The sequence below is a fragment of the Syngnathus floridae genome, chromosome 11 (genome assembly GCF_059516105.1).
Source record: "Syngnathus floridae isolate MCC-2025c chromosome 11, RoL_Sflo_1.0, whole genome shotgun sequence".
Lineage (NCBI taxonomy): Eukaryota > Metazoa > Chordata > Actinopteri > Syngnathiformes > Syngnathidae > Syngnathus > Syngnathus floridae.
Genome location: NC_142423.1, coordinates 4008342 through 4025577, shown reverse-complemented (window position 1 = coordinate 4025577; position 17236 = coordinate 4008342). Strand labels below are relative to the sequence as shown.

At 42.9% G+C, this 17236-nt stretch overlaps 1 protein-coding gene across 4 annotated transcripts in view; it reads right to left on the bottom strand.

The window, feature by feature from the left end:
• Positions 1-522: 522 nt before the first annotated feature.
• Positions 523-17236, bottom strand: part of dlgap4b (discs, large (Drosophila) homolog-associated protein 4b) — a 51999-nt gene continuing 35285 nt past the window's right edge. For 2 of the 4 annotated variants that reach the window (XM_088389990.1, XM_088389989.1), the window contains 12 exons: positions 13324-14573; positions 12970-13184; positions 12155-12256; positions 11432-11582; positions 10670-10922; positions 10291-10443; positions 6711-7132; positions 5870-5958; positions 4781-5271; positions 4139-4230; positions 2983-3153; positions 523-1829 (listed from right to left, as the gene is read on the bottom strand). In XM_088389990.1, the coding sequence (XP_088246116.1) occupies positions 1587-1829; positions 2983-3153; positions 4139-4230; positions 4781-5271; positions 5870-5958; positions 6711-7132; positions 10291-10443; positions 10670-10922; positions 11432-11582; positions 12155-12256; positions 12970-13184; positions 13324-14520 (3579 nt within the window). In that variant the 5' untranslated portion in view covers positions 14521-14573 and the 3' untranslated portion in view covers positions 523-1586. The remainder of the gene's footprint in view (positions 1830-2982; positions 3154-4138; positions 4231-4780; positions 5272-5869; positions 5959-6710; positions 7133-10290; positions 10444-10669; positions 10923-11431; positions 11583-12154; positions 12257-12969; positions 13185-13323; positions 14574-17236) is intronic. The other 2 variants (XM_088389991.1, XM_088389992.1) reach the window with 2 other exon arrangements.

Sequence of the window (17236 nt, the reverse complement as noted above, 5' to 3'; positions counted from 1 at the left end):
GGTGCAGATGAGAAAGAAAGCAATGGAATGACAGCGTCGTCTGAATCCGTTAGCCAGTGGAAATTTGTTTACCATCTGCAGAGATAAAACTGGATTGGAAGACGTGTAAACAATTGAGTTTGTTTGCAGTGTTGACTTGAGGATGGGCCACCATACTTGTAGTGTTTAAGTGAAACGTGTTAAATGTAATATGTCACATGACGTGTTGATTTTAGACTGAAACAAGTGTAACATCTGTGTTTGTTGAAGATCTTTCTACCTCGCATGCTCAGAACACTTAAACCCCTAAAAGGATGTTTACATTTGTCTTAAATAAGTTTTATGCATCAGATGGTGACAGCTAGTTTTATGAACTTTGCAATCTAATTTCATTTCATTCATTTTGTTTTGCATGGCGGGAGCTACCTGCTGCTGATGCTGATATGTTAATGTATGAGATGAATTGGAATGAAGGGAACTCATCTTTGACTGGAGCAGTCTCCCAGCAAGCACTGGAAAAAATGATGCAAACACAACCACTAATGCAGTTACTATTTTAATTAAATAGACTTTCTTTAAATTAAAAGAGGGCAGGTTAGTTGCACAGAAATAAGATGGATTTGCTTGAGCGTTAAGAAGAAAATGTGTTATTGTAAAATGAGAAGCAGAGAGTTAAAAAATGTGTGTTACCATTATTATGCTGCATACCCAGCCTGGCTTCTAAAAGCCCCGAACATACATGGGGAAATATTAAACAGAGATGTGGAAGAAAAATTACAAGAAAATTAAAAAAAAAATCTCAAACTGTGGCAATTGTTAGTACTAATGTTCGCAACCTGAAAATACCGTTTTGAGATTCTCATCACATGAAGATATGTGTTCACTAAAAAGCATGAAAAACTAACCTGTATAAATTCTTACCGTTGCTCTTTGACACAAAACCATTTAACAGACGCATATGTGCTAGCAACTATATAAACACCCCTTCAGAATTGGCTTTTTGTCATATGACAAAATATTCAGGACCTCATCTTCAGTAAGTCGAGCCTTAACAAACCAAAAAAGAAACCAAAACAGTGCAAGGAAGACAAGCAAGTCGGGCTTGTGTAGTTTGTATGTTGGCCACAAGGTGGTGTCGTACGAAGCTACAAAATGGCCAGTCTGGGTAGAAGGGCGACAACAATGGAAAGCAGAAAAGCAAAACAAATGCTCAACTGTGTCCTTTAAATAGATCTTATAGCCAATATAGAATAACATTTTAAACAGTCTTTCAAATTTACTTTGAGGATGTGATGGAAATACGCTTATTAACTTAATTTTGTGTCTTGATAAATATTAGTAAATCTGTGGAGATTTTCATTGGCAGGTTTCATAACAAGTACACAAAAGTTCAATATTTATGTGTTTGATGCCTTCAGGACCAGCCTACATAAAAGTCAACCCCCGCCCCAGTCAAGGAAGTATTTGGCCTCTCCTCCCCCAACTCGATACCTCTTGTCATTCACATTGGCCAAGTATCACCTGGCTTTCCTCTTTTACAGGTATTTTTCAGTGACACTTATCCGTCCAATAATCTGACCTTACATTCCTGTCTTTCACTGTCTCCCTCAAAGGCGGGTCTGTGCTTCTGGAACGTAGATTTCAATGCTGTCTGCGCTCTCGGTGGCCGAGTTCTGGCGGAAAGAGGCGGCCTTCTTTGCGGCCAGCAGACGCCTGCGGGCCTCTTGCCTCTGCTTCTCCGCCGAAGCCGAAGAAGGGGTGGAAGAGGAGTCGGCGCTTTTCTCGCGGCCCAGCGACGGCCGTCCTTTAGTGGCCTTCTTTGACGCCGGAGCGGGCGCCTTCTCCTCGTCCTAGAAAGAGCGACGACACATGACAGACAAGGCAGGAGTGATGAGAAATGAGACACAAAGGCAAAAAGAGTGTCTTGGGAAGCCTACACCAGATTTGACAGACAGGACTTGGACAAATATCTATTTTTTAAACATATCTGGTATACGGAAGAGGATTAGGGCCGGTGAAGAAGAAAAAAAGGGGGGGGGACAGGATTCTGATTTAAGAAAAGTCAGAATCCTGTCATCCCCCCCTTTTTTTTGGCCTTAATCCTCTTCTGTACTGGTAGATTTAAGTGACTCAGAGAAAAAAAAAAAGACAATACAAGTATAGACAATTGGCAAACAGAGTAACAGTCAGTGAATATTGTTAGACACAAATGGTAACATGAACTGATGAACATGATTTCAAATCACAACAGAACAAGACACATTGCAAGGCAACATAAAGATTACGAAAGGGCATTAAAAAAATCTGATTCCACGGAAAAATTGATCAATTAATCACAATTAATTAATCAATGGATCAGGTCAATTACTGCTTTACTACGACTAAAACCATTTGTTTTTGATGGCAAGTTTAGGAGGATGTTCGAAACACAGCCACAGTTAAGCAACAATTTAGAAGCTATCGGTAATAAATGTAAGCTATTGTAAATCACTAACGTTTAGCGGTGTTGCCTAGCAAACACGTGTATAGTACGACTATGGCCATGTTTCTGGACAATGTAAATGATCCAACCAAAGTAGTGAAATCAGTGGTTTAGTGTAGACTTTGCATGCCTGTCCCTACACAAACACACCCCAGACTAAGTAAATAGTTACAAACAAACGCTAACATAGACACAAGCACAAATATTTGACAGAAGGAGCAAGAGCAAGAGGTTTCACCTGAGTCGGAACATCTTGGCCATGCTCCACTACAACCACAACACATGCATGCTCAAAGCGGGGCTCCAAGACACACCAACAACTGTCCGCTTTGAGATGAACTCCTCCATGCATCTTTCCGGTCCCTTTTTTATTTGATCATTATAGTATATCCCACATACGGATGTGGGGTCAAAGGGGAGTCAAAAGAACGAGAAATGGCGGTGGTGGTGGGAGGAGAGAGGCCGGTTGCGGCGGCTTTCCTACCCCAGCCAGGGCACTGGGCAGCAGGGGTGGGAAGTACCTTCCGCTCAGAGGGTGACCGCTCGGTCGCAGATAGCACCGGCTGCCAGTCATTAGACTTGAGATGGTAGAGCTCATCGAACTTGAGGCTGATGTCCTCGATGGACAGTTGCAGCAGGTCCCAGAAACCGGCCAGGTCCTGCGGTGTGGGCCGAGGATTGGTGTTCACATTCTGGCCAAAGGAGGGAGATGGAATGAATAAAAGATGTGAGGAGGAGGGAGTTGCATTAAATAGACCAGGTCATTAATAGGTAATTTGACCTAGAACATGAAATATCCGTGTAGCGTAGTAAGCTATGTGGCACATTTATTTATTTATTGATGCTCAACTGTCAGTTCACAGTTACATTACTCCATATGTGAATATTTTTGCACATTGTTTTTCCTCGTGCGCTGCTGCTATCCACTGTTGTAAAAACGATTCCTGATTGCAGAGTGAACGACGACATCATTTGTTCTATTCTATACTTGTTTTGTCTGTTCAAGTTTCAAAAATACTGACGAATACAGCGCTTCACAATCTACATAATTCCTTGATTCACATACACGCTACTTAAATATTCGCCACTGGAGGGCGCCATGCTATAGCTTGCTAAAAAACGGGTTCCAGCATCTTGTTTTATTTTTTTCAACATGTGTTTTTGAGGTAAATTAAGGATTTGTATGAATAATCAAGGTAATTATGGTAAAGATGTCCATCAAATCATGCGGATCTGGCAAGCTGAGTTACACATTAAGTACACTTAATATTTGGGAGAAAATGGAAACTGCAAAGGCAGGAGCTTACCTTGTTGTGATGAGACAGTTAAATTGCTATTTGGTTTAAGTATCGCGTGTTGCAGTTGGCTTCATTTTCCATAACGCACAACACATCAGTCGAAAAGACTTAAGGGTTTATTATAAACCCCTTTTATTTGAGTGTTGGTGGTTCACCAGTAAGCTCCCCCACAAAGTGAAAACATAATGTCTAATCAGGGGCATCAAACATCACACCATTTAAATTTTACTCGGGTCCAATAATATTTTTCTTTTGCCCTAACATTTTGACATTTTCCTATTTAAGGAGCCGTTTGATGGACCCAATAAAATGTTGTTTGTAATGCGAGCCTGTATTTGTGTCAGTTTGATGCGGGCATCAGTGCTAGAGCAAAACCTACCAAGTTTTGTTCACACAGCCCCCGGAACTGCTGGAACTTCTGGGACATTAAGAGTTGGGCGCTTCCCACTGCACTGCGGACTTTACCCAACACTATAGAGCCAAACACAAAGAAGACAGGTCCATCTTAGTGTACACAAAATATGGTCATCACAGTTGTCTTGTAAATCCTGAGGTGTGTAAGTGCAATGTGATGCTGAAGTGAGCATGTTGGTAGACGGTGTGGGAGGAATTTAATCGTATTTGGACAATCTTTATCCTCTTTGAAGTCATTTAATCTTATATACAGTAGATACTCAAACCACTGGCCAATGTGGGTTGTTGTGTCAAAAGTAGGACAAACAACAGATCTATTGTAATCACTGGATCTGGATTACAAAGTTACGATAACAAACTTGACATTTTCTACAAGTTGCTCACTTTTCGTTTTGTCAGGATAACGCGCTAATTTAATCTGGAGGTTTAATTGTGTCATTCTGAGGATTACAGTCGTGCTTGTGGTAGCTGCGGGTATTACAGCTCCATTCCCCTCCATGTTGTGGATCTCTGACAGAGCCAAAACCTGAGAACTGATCAGCGACCCACATGACCAAGTTGGCTCCAGATGATAATAGTCAATGCAAATGGAAACAGGCGACCTTACCTTCATCTGAGAGTTGGTTGTCTTTGGTCTCCTGATCCATCTGCTGGCACCACCCTTCCATTCGTCCCGTTTCAGCCTGCAGTAGCTTCAGGAACCAGTGGCCATCCCTCCGACATAGTGTGCCCCCTCCACTAACACTCTGGGGAGCAATGCTGCTACTCCCATTCCCGCTCTCTAGCCAAGGATCTGGGGGAGGTAAGGATGAGGGGTCCAGGGCCGGGTCGAGGCTTTCTGAGAAAGAGGAAGAGCTACTTCGTGTGGTGGAGCGGTTGAGGAACTGCCTGGGAGGCGGAGGGGAGGAAGCGTCACCCGTGGTGTCGCCGTTGTCTAAAGAGTCCTGTTCAGGAGGGGAACTCAACGATTGGCTGCCACTACTGACCATGACTTTCTTGTCAGTGGGTGTGGCCTGACTAATGTGGGGAACAGCAGAGGTGTCCTGTTTATCTGAGTCTGTGTCCTGTTTGGAGGCCATGCTGGAATGGTGACCAGGCCTGAAACAAACATGGTGACATTATAGAACAAGGACACAACAAAAAAGATCAGCAGGCAAATTAATCAGAAATTATCATTCTTGGGGCTTAAAGTAATCAACAAAGTCTGACAAACAACAGAACAAAAGTCTACAAATATGCAAGGGGGAAATAAATATCATAATGTAGACAATGACAGATGGGGAGTTAGAAATCTTAAATATAAACATGAAAATATGACAAATCCAGTTCGATGGGCAAATGCTGTCTGTTGAACACACAATAGTATGGACAAAAGTATCGAGACAATATCAATGACATAATCAACGATTAGATCTCTTAGTGCCTTCTAACTATAGATGAGTCGTTTTACAAATACATTTTGGACAATTCTATGCATTGTAGGTATTTTTAATGCATGAGTGTCTCAATACTTTTGCCCATATAGTGTAGAGATTTTGTTTTGAGAGATTTATTCTAGAATAAAAAAAATGATATTCCTAACTGTTGAGCCCAAATATAAACAGCCCAGAATGTGCTTTTAATGAACAGACAGATTTGTGTGTGCAGCTATAATATAAATTCCTCACGTTGTTACAAGGACAGGAAGAGGACTTACTGCCACCCGTCCTCCACCTGTACTCCGATGGACTGAAACTTGGCTGGGGGTGGGCTCTCCTCTTGCGGAACTTCTTGTATACAGTCAACCTCAGGACAGAAAATGACACCAAATTATTATTTCATGAACGATTTCATGATGCCTGGAGTGAAAACACTTGCATCAAGTGATTTCAAGCACCAGTTTGTGATTGCTTCACTTTTAAAATGTCACGCTCCATTGTTATTCCGTTTTTGTGTTGTTACTGTGTAGACATTGGAAAATGGAGGAAGGGAGTGTTGTGTAAGGACGCACAGAGCAGGAAAAGCCACAGTTGGATATTATGTGCAGCCCTACGATAAATACCAAAAACTGTGAGGAAATTTTCCTCATTGTCTGCAATTCAGGGGTGTCAAACTCCTTTTTGTATCTTCTGCATCATGGTCATAGTTTCCTTTGGAGGGCCATTATAACTATCAACCCAAATAAATATATGAACTTTTCACATTATATAAAGTATAGGATAAACAACGAACTGACCAATAACAAGTTTTGAAATCAGAGACTAGTAAAACCAGTTAAAATTCAAACAAAGATGAATGTAATAAAAATTGCTAGCAACATCTCTAGTTTTTTTAAAAGTGAACAATTTGCAATCTTAGTATTGACACATAAAGTCGATGCGCAATTTTTCTTTGGGGTGGTGGTGATTTTCAAACCTTTGGCATTGCAGAAGATGTCGGTACGCAAAACAATTTGTGTCACACAGAGACATTCAAGTACACTAAATATCAAAGTACTCTAAATATCGATATGGGTTGAAGCTTGGCATACTGAGACGTCAATCCAAAACAAAATCTACCTGGATGCCGATCGAAGAGAGTTTCCGTCTGGGCACGGGGACCACAAGAGGCTCGTCGGCAGAATTATTCAATCCCGACCTCATGGATTCATGCAGGATTAAATTTGAGTCGCTGGTTTCCGTGGAAGCGTTGGCCGTGGTCGGGATGAGCGGCTCCCGGGGGATGGCGATGGGAGTAGGGATGATGTGCGGAGGGCGAGGTAATCCCCGGGCCAGGCTGTTGGCGCGAGTGCTATCGAGGCTGTCGGACGAATTGCTGTGCGCGTGGCTGGACTGGCTGTTGACCTCTGACCTTTGCTCCAGGTAATTGTCTTGAGCCGACTCGGTGCTGCTCTGTACAGTCACGGAGATGAATGGTTTGGAGGTCGTGCGGGGCGGCACAGGCGGCGGAGCGGTCCTCCTAGAGGTGGTGATGCATGAGACTGCAGAAAGAAAGACAAAAAATGAATCAGATTGGGACAAGACACATTTTCATCTTGTCTCGGCCGCCACGGCATCACATCTCCTTTTAACTGTCCGTTTTATGCCTGATGATGAAAACGGATTTAATGAAACGCCTTCAAAAGGTCAATCTGATAAATCAGCAGAATGTCTTCTTCACAGATTTCAAAGTGTGCCAATATATGCAGGCAAAGTCACCTTCCATATATCACATAAGACCTCCTGACCTTTTCAAAAGTCTCAGAATACACGTGAGCGGTTGTGAAAATACCCCAACAAAAGACTCGCTGTGCCTTTTAATCCACTCAATGGCTTCATCATAATATCATAATGCGTGTGTGTCTACACGTCTGACTGAACCAGAACGAATGACTAATACAAATTTGACAACCACAGTTTGGAGTATCTGGGATTATTTAATTAGGATTAAGTGACACACTGCACCACCCTTGGAGAGTCAATGATGAAAATGATTGAACTGAATGTCAAAGAAAAATATCGCATATGAGAATCTCTTTTGGAATGCTTTTTCCATTCCAGTGTGCTAATGAGCAGATTAACAATGCCTGGAGTTGTTACACAATATGAGAGTTGCCCAACATGATCTATACTACATGCCAGCAACTAGTGAAGAAGCAAATTTTGTGCACTGCAAATGTACTCTTGGCATCTTGCATGGAGGAGACTTGCCAGCATCTGACCATCATGCTGCCTGAACCATGATGTCAGAATGTACAGTACACCCCACAGACTCGTGTAAAGTATATCGGCAGATTGAGGTGGATTAAGCGTGTGTGTGTGTGCGATCATATCTGCATGTCCGTGCATTTAGATAGCTGCCCTGAGGTGTAACACGTGCCATATGATGCCATCTTCATTCTACACAAATGTGCAGAAACTGCCCCCCCTTCCACCCAACTTCTCAAAATCACATTATCCTGGGCACAAACACAACATGATAAACAGCTCAGTTAAAAATGCAAGATATGCTGCTACCACTGGGGTTTCTTTCCTCCACAGATCAGCCAAGAAACTAATGAGCCAAGCCGAAGTTCCATGGCGTTGCAAATCGTTTACAAAGGGGGAGAGGGATGAATAAAGCGAAAATGTTGGATTTGATTCAGACACTGTCTTGTATCTCTTAGCAACTCCAACCTCAACAGCTGTGGAGTCAAAACAACGTTTGTTCCAGTGATGACTATTTACAAAACTGGCAAAGCTGGACAGAATATTAACACCACAAAAAAGATAAAGTGAAAATACGTACTAAAGGCTAATTTGATAAATTAGTGAAATTCCTGAGAAGGGAATCTGGCAAACAAACAGGTGCTTTGTGCCAAAATGTGCTGAGTGGAATCTGTAGTGAGCACTGAGCAGTGCTGTCAAGATGACTGGACAGTGGTGCTGTTGTTTTGCCCCAAATGTGATTTTCAACGCTGGATAACAATTAGCAGGAAGAAGCTTGAGCATCTAAAACATTTCCAGCAACTCCTCAACTGTGGGTAGGGAATCAGTTTTGGTTTGGTTCAGCAGGAATGACATGATTGATAGTCAAAACCTCCCAGGTTGAGCTTCTGCTTTATTTAAATTTCAATTAAATCTTATGATGTAGGTTATCAGATTAACTTTTTTAAAACCTTAAATGACTGTTAATGATGTTACTCTTTACTTGACTGTTCATTTTATTTAAAGCAATAACAGCACATTTAAGAAAGCTTTTGGGAAAAAAAGGGTTTTGTCCAACAATTGTGTTGCCCTTACGTTAGTTGGTCTCAGACAATATGCAAAAACAATGAAACACAAAAGGTTGATTGTGCTCTCTATTTAACGGTTTAACATTGCTTGCCAAGTCGTCTGCACTTTTGTATTGTTTAATCCAATGACAGCCACAAAACAATGGTAACTTTGCCAGAAAGCGTGACAATCCATCCGCAATGTCACCATAATGATCACCCCATTAAATAATAACATAATCCACAATATTCTGTTTGAATCACATGTCAGCAACCAAGTACGTACTGTGATTTTATTTTTAATGTGACTCAAGACAGGAAAATCATGTTAAAAAACTTTTTGGGGTATTAAAACGTCAAAATACCAAATGACGAAATAGTTTTAATAGCGAAAAGGATACTAAAATAAATATAAATACCATATTCCTCAAATCAAACATGTAAACATAAAGGTGTATTGCTTTTAATCTCAATCCCCGTTAAATAGCGCATCAGTAAATAGAATATTCTATTTACTGATGCGCTATTTAATAAAATATTTTATTTCTTACCTTTCACTCAGGCGCACAAGCAAAAGCAACGCGTGACAGTCTAAAGAAGTTGTCAATTCTTCAGGAACAATTTGACGAGTGACAAAAGACGTCTGGTTTTGTATTCCTTTTGTTGGAAGCCCGAAAGTCTGTGAGGGGGCGTGGTGGCATTGGGAGTGTTGTTTTCATCGGTCTCATGAAAACAACTTCTAAATGATGTCACTATTTTAAGATATTTGTGTATTGAGAATATGCAAACAAATTCTATAATAATCAAAATACATTTCGGCACTATTGCATGGAAAGATAATATCAACAAAAATGCTTACAATCGATTGGATAAAAATTTCCGAAATTCATAAAAGCAACACTTCATAGTGTGACTTGCGGTGAAGAGCGCCGCCATGTGGATGTTAATCATCCCATCAGCAAACGCTGAAGTCACGATAAAGTGAAACTGTGCCAAATAGTGGTTGCCAGCCAAATAGCAGCCACATCCGTCGGCATTTAAAGCTCAACATATCCAATAAATCTAATAGAGTCGTATATTTGCATTGAAAATCCAGACATTTGTTACTGTAATTACAGATTGCAGTCGTGTAAAGCAATGAATTACACTGAAAGCTGTTTAAAAGTTTCCTTATTTATCTCATTTTAAGAGGAAGCTGATACAGTTACAATATCTTACAGTGACTATTCAATATTATTTGGAGATGAATAAACGAGTGTGAAAATCCCAAGAAGTCACCAATAATGTGATTGTGAACCATAGAAAGTTTGTGATGTGAACACCAGCAAATCACCAACCAATTGGGCCTTTCGATTAGGTGCAAACTGGGTTGAGGATGGGTAGAGGAACTGTCTTGACTTTGTTACCTGTGTGTGTGGGTATGATGCGTGGTCTGTCTGCCCCCAAACGCTGCAGAAAAATTGCAAGTTGTTTCTCCTTTGGAGCTTTGTCCAAGCCAGTGGCTATCAGGTAAGAGCCAAACTGTTCTTTCCATGTCTTCCACTGTGTAGAAAGGCCGTCTAGTATGGGCAAAAGAGGCTACATTTGAACTAAAACTCTGGTGTGTGTGTGTGTGTGTGTGTGTGGGTGGGTGGGTGTGTACGTGTGTGCATTTGACTGGACCGGTGTCCCACTCACTCAATTTCTCAAACTATGTCATCACTCAAAATAAAGCTTCTCTCCTCTTCCTTCCTTTTTGGATGAGTTAACTGATTAGAAAACTTGTACTACTGGTTCATGACTCACCAGTGCTGGTGCAGTAGGTACGAACAGTGGTGTCAGTTGGCGGAAGCGAGCCTGAGTCTATGGAAGCCACGTCGTCATCTTGAGAGCAACCCGCCTGGATGGCTCTCAGGTAGCTGTGGCTGCGCGAGCGGAAGCAAGTGGGCATGGGCAGGTCTGGAGGCTCTGGGTTGTCCTGGGAATGCGAACGGGAATCTCGGAATGTGGAGTCAGAGCTACGGTCCTCATAATGATGACTCATGTCCAGGTCCCGCAGCTGCACGGAAGCAGAAAGAAGCAGAAGAGATTGCTGCACACATTCAGTTTATGGTAAAATTTTGAAATCAATACGTACGTCCATCCATCCATCCATCCATCCATCCATCCATCCATCCATCCATCCATCCATCCATCCATCCATCCATCCATCCATCCATCCATCCATCCATCCATCCATCCATCCATCCATCCATCCATCCATCCATCCATCCATCCATCCATCCATCCATCCATCCATCCATCCATCCATCCATCCATCCATCCATCCATCCATCCATCCATTTATTTTTCCGTAGGAACTTAGTGTATCCTTAGAGATCACTTTATCTAGAGTGGGAAATTCTACTCAGAGATAACTTCATGAAATATTCATCTTGTACTTTTATTAAGTGGGAAAAAATATCTGCTAAGCAAAGCAGAGAAAAATAAATTGCCCCAGGAATGCAATTTTGGGACTCACTTGGCTTACTAACAGCACATCAAATGCAACAATTTGGAAGCACTGACCTGCCCCATCCGGCTTCGTCTACCCAATGTGCTGCAGGCATGGCTGAAGTCGTCATCATCCCAGTGTGGCACAGGTGAGCCCGTACCCCTAATGCAGTCAAGGTTGTCCAGGCTGCGGTTATTGGCAAGCTCTTGGAGAGCTGGAAGACAGCTGCAGAAAAAAAAAAAAAATCAAAATGCAATATCACAAGAACATGCTTGGGCAAAGAAAGCGTAAACAATCAATGTCAATATAGGATGAGGGGGAGGCAGCAACAGAAGAAATCCAAGATCAGCAATGTGGCAATTGGAAGAGAAATAAAGAAAAGGACAAGTCTATTATTTCCTCATTATGTGGCTTCCATTTTTCAATTTCAATCCATCCCTTACAAAAGTATTTTACAAACTTACATGCAAGTAAGTACCCTTGGCTTCCCTCCTAGCAGCATCAGAGCATGCAAAGCTGGTGATGTCAGGTGGCACATGGTCTGCTTATTGAGCCATCATGGTGCCAAACAAGCCAAAGAAGATGGTTATGCTTCCCCAGAGCCAAACTACAGAATTGTAGTTTTCACCTCAAAGTGCTCAGCAGATGGTATTGACAAGCTAGCTGGTGGGCAGCTGTGACCGGTAGCAGGGCATGGTTTTGCCACCTAAAGGAATTTTTTACTGACTCGTCTGAATGCGGCAAAGCCACGCAACAGCACACCCCTGACATGTTTCTTATTTGGGCCTATGACTGACCTGCTCATTGACCTGCTCAGTTGGTTGAGGGAGGACACACTGTGGACGGGTGACCACAGGGCATCCAGATCCCCTTGCAAAAAGGAATAATCCAAGGTTCTGCTGCTCATGCCAGCAGGCCACAAGAGAGCCGTGGGTTAGTCATTCATGCGTGTTGACAATACTACACAACATGGGATTACTAAAATCAGAATTCTATCAAGACATCCAAAGGCAGGACAGCACTCTCATGATCTTCGCGGAAGGGTGTAGTGGATGTCATCGTATTTCATTCATAAAAATGACAACAGCGTGAATCATTGTAGACATCAATTGAACACATTATTATTATTATTATTATTACTGTCATTGTTACCGAGCCTTTTGTGTTTCTGAGTGCGAGTGCTTCAGTTGCACTATATTTTCATTTCTCACAGTACTGTTATAGAATGTGAATCACAAATACATAATTTATGGGAAGAAAATGGACGCTTGTTTAGTCCCTTTCAGATGTAACGATGTTATGCCTATCAATTCTCTGCACCTTGTATTATAAATTAAACAAGCCAGACTATTATCTACATGTAAATGGATTTTTAAGTGCCGGTGAGTTTCTGCTTGTTGTCAGTGTGCTCCGAGGAGGCCATTAATTGGACGTTTGCTGTTAAAATGCAGTGTGAGACTCAAACAGGCAGTTTGACTGTCCGATCATAATTAAATGGAATATTCGTTGGTTTGAAATGTAACTTTTGATTTAGAGTAAAACTCCTCAAATGGTAACTCCCACTTACATATACATATATTTATATAACGTCTGCTTGCTGTGGTGGCCTTACTTGCGTGGGGGAAGCTGGTCACTCAGAGAATGCTGCGTGGCCCTGAGGTAGCTCTGGCGGCGAGCGGCAGTCTTTGGCGAAGGTTTGGGGCTCCCCTCCGAGTCGTCGCTGTCCTCGATGTCCGCCATGGCTTTCACGTAGCTTCCGCTGCGCATGCGCCGACATGGAATTTCATTGGCGGCCCCGCTGCGGCCTAATGAGCTGCTCCAGTCTCCCTGCAGGCAGCAATAAATGGCTAAATTGGGTTTTAAAATTGACACCACACGGTCGCATCACTTTTTGTTACACGCCAGTCCTAAAGAGTCGGGTGAGTACCGTTTAAACCAATTGATGTCCAACGGTGGTTAGACTTACCCTTCGGCCGACCTGCAGGTAGTTGCAGGTCAGTTCTTGTTGGCATGACCTGGACTTGAGCAAGGACCTATCGAGAGTGGCTGAGCCCTTCTGGATCACTTGCCTTGGCTGGCCCATGGTCAGTGCGGACCAGGATCCTCCTTTCATGTAGTCGCTATCATTCAACAGCACGTTCCGTGCTCCTCCAAGTCCATTTCCTCCTCCGCTCGTAGGCGCAGCAAGCGTCTGATACTTCATGTCGTTGCTGGTTTTGGATGAACTGATCGTGTTGTAGCCGCTAGGAATGTATTTGTTCTGGCCTGCTTGGCTCTCGTGGCCACTGGAGCGTCCCACAGTCATCATGGCCATGGTGTTGTGGAAGCTGCTTACGTCACTGCTGTCCAAATCATCTGAGCTCCAGTAACCGGACATGTTGGAGCGCGGTCGTCGCTTGGCGGTTGCTTCCGATTTCGTCCCGCGATCTTTACTTTTGGCTCTGCGGTTATGCTTCCCTCCGTCATCGGTGCCCGACGAACCCCCGCCGCTACTTGTTGAGCGTCCGTTGATGTTTCCTTTCATGTGGTGGCTTTCCAGCGACTGGGACTTTGCAAAGAGCTTCTGCACCGAGTGAAGCATGTAACGGATGCGACCGGGACTGTCTGTACGTTGTTTGCCTGCGCCCGCCGCAGATGTTCTATGGAACTGTAAGGTGCTGAAGCCATCCCGACCGCCGGGTAGCTGCTTCTCAAACTCCAGAAGACTGTGTGGTGTTTGGTTCTTGGTCATGTGATGTGATATTGTAGCCGAGCCGCTTGTAATCATGGATGTTCGTCCACTAAGCTCAGCCATGCCCATTCCCGAACCCATGCCCATAGACATGGACGCCCCCAATGTCCCAGTTCTCATTCCACCAATGCCCTCCACAGGCGCGGAGAAGTCCGACGGATCGTAGGAGTTATAGTGAATCCTGGGGAAGGTGCTGCTGTTGGACAGCTGGTTGTTGAGGGGCAGCAGGCATTCTGGTGGCAGGGAGCCTGAGTTGGCTGATGGGTAAAGATGGGGGTCCATATTGCCATATGGGTCCATTGTCGGGCTCAGCAGGTAAGGACTCCGAGGCATGGTGCCGGTCTTCTGTGCGTAGAGAGCCTCCAAGTGGCCAGAGGAAGGGTCACAGGAGTCAGACAGGTGTCTGGTATGACTGGTCCCCAGGCCTTTCATAATGGCAAGGAGGCCCAATCTTCTAGTAGATCTCCAGACCGACAAGTTGCCTCCTATACCATAGATGGAAAACAAGAGAACCAGAATGAAACACACAAAGGCAGACGTACGTTTATTCAGCTCTGCCAGAGATGCACTCCTACACGAGGCAAACCGAATCACAAACAAGCTTTGTGTAGCGCTACGAGGCAAATATTGACAACAATCCGTTGCCTTCAACAATGAACATCTGTTCTAGAAACGAATGGAACGACAACATGTCAAACAATGACAATCTTCAGTTTGTGGGTCATCGTGGGAACAAATCCAAGAGCTACCTCCACAACTATTTGGACTGAATAATATGAATGATAATCTCTTCTTTCAGTTTCTCAATGTGTGCGTCTTGGTGCTAAGAGAACTAGTCACAGTGGTGACACAATAGTGAAGCCTGTGAGTAGAATTTTGGCGAGTGGTACTATCGGCAGTATTTGTACAGTTTTTTTTTTTTAGATATTATTTACGAGGCCCAATAGTTTTCCTGTGACTCAGTTCATGGGGGAAAAAAAAGCAGAAACTAATTACAATTATGGATTCTGTTCAACACTTCTTCCTGTTAAAGCAGATTGGATCAGGTGATGCTGAAATGGAGCCTACACGCCCGACTGACTGAATTCTTAGCAAACAACAAGCTCATGCAGTAAACATGTTTTGTGCCCCGTGGAAAGTCTATTTTAATTTACAAGGTAAAGCGGCTCATTTTACTTTAATTGCCATGCTCACCTTTACCCAAGCCAAAACCTGGAGGGGGGAAAAAAAAAAAAAACATAATTGCAAGCTGCTAGACCAAAGAATGCTAATTTGTGAGCTGATGCTTTATTCATGATGTAACGTAATTTAATTTTCTAATGAAGCTTCAGGTGAAGTCAAATGTAGCAGGTATTGTGTGACCTCCATCTTGCCTAAAAAAATTGTGCAATGTTTCTTCTGTACGTGAATATCAAATAGCTATTAATCCCCCCCCCCAAAAAAACTGCACATGATAAGACTGGGTGACAAGGCACCATTATTAGCATGCCGCAAGCACAGACTCATTTAGTGTCATTAAACACAGCTTCTCTGGGTGCCATCTCCGCTGATCGGGTCAAATCCTTTAAATCCTTTTACACCACATTAGCTAACTGCCTCAGATCTCATAGTGGCACGCCATTCAGATAAGCTTAACACACCCTCATCAATGTGTCATCCAGTATGGCTCCCAAAGACAGTGATTGATGCACCATGAAAGGAGGGAGGGATCAAAAGTAGACACTGCCATTTAGTTTGAGAAACTTATATGCTATCTTCGGTATGTAAAATAATTTTGGTCAATTTGATTGAGGTGCGTGTGGTGGATTTGAGTTCAGAAATATGACGGCAGCGTGAAACAAACTCTCTGAATCGGCCAAAATCAATTCATTGGGCATATTATTTTTATCATCATCTTTATTACATTTTTAAAATCACCCCGATCTGTGATTGCTTTAAAGATAACACATAAAATCCGTTGTGTTCACACCCACAACGGCGCAAAACACCGTTTTTTTCTGCACTGGGCACAAAAATAGAATCCAAGGTGTAACTGTTATCACACAGCACTAGTATTCCAAGTCTACACTAGCAATTATTAAATAAATTCAACGACGGCTTGTATTTGTACACCTCTGTACATAAAAGTCCCCACTCACCATTTACAACTTCTAAAACTACACCGTGTGCATAATTTACCCCCAATGTCCACTGCGGCATATCTGTATAAAGCGCTTGAATAGATGAAAACCAGGCAGCTACTATTCATGCTGATGTTCATGATATCCAACGTAACTTCAAATCTAAAACAGCCAGACTATTAATGATGCCCACATGAGAAAAGGGAATCATCTAGGTCAAGCGTCTGCACTCCGTACTTGGGGAGTACGTACAAATGTTTAATGCTCAGTGCATGCAACAATGCGAGTGTGAGTGTTCATGGTGTGTGTGTAATATTACACTCTGCGTGGAGCGTCTGGTGGCAGCCGCGTGCACTGGGAAGCTGCAATCTGTTCCTTCAAGGGGGGTAGGGGCATTTTGGCAGCGTGTCCAATTCATGACCTCGGCCACACTGGGCCAGTTCTCGCCACTCGCAAGAAGAGGGACATGCCGCTGAATAAAAAATCACATTTTATATCTTGCTTATGTTTTGTGGCATGTGTCAAAGCAAAATATCAAACGCCACCGTGTGTATTTGTCATGAGGATGAGCTTGTTTCTCATCCATTAAGTGACAGACAGCATTAAGGATGCTAATGATGAGGAGTATCACACACGTTGCCACAGATTATTTTTCTCCAGTGAAATATCACCTCTGGAGCTGGATCATAAATATGTAAATTTTCCAACTGGAGTTGTGCAAGGCTAATTTGAATTTGTCAACATTTCCATTGCATAAAAACTCGTTGAACTCTCCTGTGAGCTATTAATACCGCTTACACAATCGGACGAGATTGAAGATGAGCTGGATCAAAGGTGATATATCTAAATTTGGATTGACAAACAGAGACGGGGGCAACATGGTGGAATTCTGCCTAATATGTCTACCACAGCAATCTTCAGTGATGTTTGGTATATTTATGTGTAATGCAGAGTTGTTTTTTTTACCCTTCATTTCGAAACCAGCAAGTCAGTGGGTGGGCCTGTGCAAAAGATAACATCCCCTCATC